Source organism: Microtus ochrogaster, chromosome 2, assembly GCF_000317375.1.
Source record: "Microtus ochrogaster isolate Prairie Vole_2 chromosome 2, MicOch1.0, whole genome shotgun sequence".
Lineage (NCBI taxonomy): Eukaryota > Metazoa > Chordata > Mammalia > Rodentia > Cricetidae > Microtus > Microtus ochrogaster.
Window position 1 is genome coordinate 66133730 of NC_022010.1, and position 4949 is coordinate 66138678.

The following is a 4949-nucleotide window of genomic DNA, read 5'->3' on the forward strand; positions in this document are numbered from 1 at the left end:
CACTCTTTCTTTCTTTCTAGATTTATTTATTATGTATACAGTGTTCTGCCTACTAATGTCCCTGCAGGTCAGAAGATGGCACCAGATCTCATTACAGGTGGTTGTGAGCCACCATGTCATTGCTGAGAAATGAACTCAGGTCCTCTGGAATAGCAGCCGCTGAGCCATCTCTCCAACTCTGAGAGACAAGTTTACTTATGTCATTGTTTAATGTTTGTTTTTTTTCCTATATAGCTTTTCTGATCATTTCCTGACTTGTTTGGTTTCTTTTGTTTGTTTGTTTGTTTGTTTTGTTTAATTAGATAATATAATCCCTTTCTTATTTCTGCTTGAGTGTATTTCTTTGTTTCACTTAGGGTTACTGTGTGGATTATATTTACCATTCTAAATTGATAATATTTAAATTGAATTTATGATAGTTTAATTTTGTAACTTAAAAAACTTTGTTCTTTACATCTCTGTCTCCACCTGTTTCACTTTTGCTATTACAAAATTCCATCCTCATGGAACTGGAGATGTGGCTCATTAGTGCTCTTACAAATGCTTGGGTTCCTAGCACTTGTAGTAGGCAATTTACTACCACTTGTAATTCCAACCCCAGGGAATCTGATGCCCTCTTTGGGCTTCCATGGGTATCCCATCTGTACATGCATATGTACACACACAGACACACACACATGCACATACACATCACATCTTCAGTTTTAACAAAGCATAAATTCTTCTATAGTTCCCAAGTTCAGTTCCCAGCACCCACATGGAAACTCGTAACTGTCTGTAACTCCTGTTTCAGGGCATCCAATACCCGCACACTGACATACATCTGGGCAAAATACCAATGCACATAAAATACAGATAAAAAAACCCTTACCTCCTTCATACAGTCCACCATATACTAATTACACAGTCTTATTCTGGTCATACATGGTTCCTTTCACTCTAGACATTTGGATAAGTAATGTAATTTCTGTCATCAGAGAGGCGTTATCCAGCAACTGATGGAAACAGATGAGACCCACAGCCAAACATTAGTTGGAGTTTGGGGAATCCTGCAGAAGAGTGAGGAGAAAGGATCGTGAGAGCCAGAGGGGTCAAAGGCACAACAAGAAAACTCAGAGAATCAGCTAACCTGGGCTCATAGGGGCTCACAGACACTGAACTGACAACCAGGGGGTCTCCATGGGGCTCAACCTAGGCACTCTGCATAAATTACAGTTGTGTAGCTTGGCCCTCTTGTGGGATCCCTAACAGCGGGAACAGGGGCTGGCTCCGACTCTTTTACTGGCTTTTGGGACCCTGTTCCTCATTGTGGGTCACCTTGCCCAGCCTTAATACATAGGGAGGTGTTTAGTTTTGTTGCAACTTGATATGTTGATACTTACGGGAGACGCCCTTTCTTAAACAGAAATGGAGGAGGAGTGGATTGGGCATGGGAACAGAAGGCAGAATGGGGGGAGAGGAACTGGGAGGAGAGGGAGGAGAAACCGCAGCTGGGAGCTAAAACAAATTAATAAATTTTGTTTTTTATTTCCTTGACCAGGCAATACTCATACAGAACATTTATGTTTCCTTAAACTTTTTTTTCAGCTTCTGCCCATTTTCTTTGTTAGAGTGCCTTGCATTCTTTAACACTTTAACTTAAAGGTTATTAACAATTTAGGGCAGGAAAGGTTTATTTTCAGCTCCTGCTTTCAGAATTGAGTCCATCTTGGTAGGACAGGAATGAGGGAACAGCTACATGGTAGCTGCCAGGTTTGTTCACAAAGCTGCTGAACCAAGAAGCAAAGAGCAGGGATGAAAAGCAGGACCAGACTGTAACCTTTAAAACCACCTTCTAGTGACCCATGTGTACTGCCAGGCTCTACAGCCTTGCAGAACATCTGTAGGTGTTTGGACACATGAGCTTCTGTGGGATATTAATGTCCAGACTTGAAACAGGCATCGTCATAACAAAACCCTTCTTGACTTGGTTCAGAGGAAATGACAGTATTACTTCTCCTTCCTATTTCTTCTCAGTTAGTTTAAATGATGGTTTGAACAAGAACCATTTTGTTTGTTGATATGCCTTTAAATCCTACTAGCATAGTTATTTTGTTAAATGTTCCGTAAATATTGGCTGAACATACTGATTTAAAGAGATATCAACTCATTTCTGTTTTCTCTATACCTTGATTTGTTTTTCTTAGTTAACATGTTTCCATGGAAGTTCTTCTAGGATTTGGACCTTGTTCCTTTTAGGTTGTCTGGTGCTCTGTCTATCCCCAAATAGCTGCTAAGAACATTTTTAAAATGCATTTGGAAATTTCCTGTATTATTATGAAAATATGTGAGCATTTTGTTTTCTGTTTTTTAATATTATTGTATTTGTTAAATAATGAAAAGATGTCTAAAAGTGCTTCCTATGGCATCAAATAGACTTCTGATTTAGCACTTGTGATTAACATTTCAGCTATTCCTCGTTTGACATTGTTTGAAGCCTGCGTGGTAGCCTGTTTATGTCCCTGCAAAAACTATTCCGTGATATGAGGACTGAACATAGTTTTTAGATATTGTCAGCAACATGTAAAATGAATAAATGCACAAATATGATGAAGCAAAAATTGGAAATTGCTCTCAATTATCAGGCTGTCTGTTGATGTTATTTGTTGAAAACATTAGGTCCCTGTACTCACAGGTGAGCACCAGGGAAACCAGGAAGGTTAAACACGCAGGCTTGTCTCTTCACAGGAAAGACATGTTTACCTGCTTTCCACCCAGAAAACTGGGAATGGGTGTACTTTATTACCTAGTGATTTTTTGATCTCTGTAGGGCCATGCTTCACCTAAATCCCCTAGACCATCATGTTTGCCACAGTCATTCTCCATAGACTCTTAGCCGGTTTTTGTTTGTTTGTTTGATTATTTTTGTTTTTCTAGACAGGGTTTCTCTGTTTTATCTTTAGCTGTACTGGAACTCACTTTGCAGACCAGGGTGGTCTCGAACTCACAGAGATCCACCTGCCTCTGCCTCACAATTGCTGGAATTAAAGGTGTGCACCATCACCGCTGGGCTTCATAGACCCTTAATCTTGAGCATTGTTTCTGAGTCAACAGAAACCATCTTTGCGGAAGAGCCTGTATGTGCTTTGTAAAGAGCGTCACTGTAAGCTTGTCTTCATAGGATTTGGTTAATTATCAGCAGGAGACTTCTTTACCCCCAAATTGTTCTGTGCTTAAATATGGCTAAAATAAACTGCTTGAAGTCAGAATCTAGAAATTTGGACCAACACTGGCTAAGTTGCATTGAACCTGATTTCCTTCTTGCCTTAAGAAGATCATTCTCTGCCAGTCCTAGTGTTTCCAGAGATCCCCACAGTTTTTATCATTAAATACAAATGTTTTATTTATCTATGTTAGAGATGAAGTAAAATAAGAGTATCACTTCCTTTTAGCTTTAATGTATTTTCTAAATTGCTGCATGCTACAGCAAAAACACATGTAATTCAGAAAGTGGTTGCCTTTGTGATGCGATCTGCAGATGTACATCCATCTTCCACTACTGTGGAAAAGCATAGGTGAGTGGCTAGGAATCCAAAGCTGTACAGATCTGTGAAGATGATCTGATCCAATTCTGTGTTTGATCCAATTCTGAAGAAAATCCCAATGTAAGTGAAGTAGGCTTTACTTTATAATGTGTCAGTGAGAATGGCTAGACATTTGTTTTTTTACTTATAATGTTTATAAGTATTTAAATTTCATAAAGTACTGAAATTCAGAATTCTAGGAGATACTTGTTACAGTTTGTAATAAATTCATGTATTATACAACATTTAGAACCATATGTATTATTTATGTATATAACAGGCATCTCAGAGTTATGTTGACGAATGTTCTATGGACGGACTTAGGACGAAAATTCAGAAAGACCCTACCTAGAAATGATGCTAATTTATGTGATACCAGCAAGGTGCAATCAGAGTCATTGCCTTCGACATCTGTTGACAGCGTAGAGACATGTCAGAAATTAGACCCTCTTCACCAAAGCCTTAATTTATCTGAAAGGTATGTTATTTGGTATTGATTTTGTTCAATTTACTCCATGTGAAATAGTATAAATCCAATATTCTTGAAAACAAGGTTGTTGGAAATGATGTTGAAGACTGATGCTTACGAGTAGGCTCTACTCTAGAACAAGCCTTAGTTTTCCACCCCGATTTTCAGTTAAATGATGGTTCTGTACTTACTAAAGGGATTGATAAGGTATTCAAAAAGGTTTCTTATTCCATTTAACTTATCTGCTTTATGATTACTGTATGTATTATAGGAATTTATTATGTAAAAGATAACATGTATGCATATTTGAATATATGTGCATATTCATGTTTGTTTGCATATATTTCTTTATTTTTTACCTTTTACTTTATGTAAATTTTTAAAAGTTTAATTAAAAAAAATGAAAACAATCTTTTCTCATTTTACATTCCTGCTCCCTCCAATTCTCCCACTTCCCCCACCTTCCCCCCACCCTACTTCATCCACTCCTCAGAGAGGGGAGTCAACAAAGTCTGGCACATCACTTTGAGGCAGGTCTTACCTTTTACTTTAAAACCTTTTTTTTTTTTTTAAAGTTCACATGTATACTGTGTTTGCATCTTTTCTCCACTCTTTTTATACCCTCCAAACACATTCAGGTTCTACCTACTCCCGCTCAAATTTATGTTTTCTTTTTCTATGATTATTATCACATACATATATAAATACAACTTGCCAAGTTCTTTTTGTGTGCTCGTATGGATTTTTTTTAGGGGTGACCACTTTGTGGATTGTTGTAGGAGCTGCGGGCTGTGTTCCACCTGGCTCCCGGCTACCTGGCTAGCTTATACCCCAAAATAACAACACACAAACTGTATTCATTTAAACATTGCCTGGCCCATTATATCTAGCCTCTTCTCGGCTAACTCTCGCACCTG

At 38.1% G+C, this 4949-nt stretch overlaps 1 protein-coding gene across 1 annotated transcript in view; it reads left to right on the top strand.

Moving 5' to 3' along the window:
- The window catches only part of Senp7 (SUMO specific peptidase 7), a 110039-nt gene that overhangs the window by 39761 nt on the left and 65329 nt on the right, over positions 1-4949 (top strand). The window contains exon 5 of the mRNA XM_026787658.1: positions 3844-4041. Within this exon, the coding sequence (XP_026643459.1) occupies positions 3844-4041 (198 nt within the window). The remainder of the gene's footprint in view (positions 1-3843; positions 4042-4949) is intronic.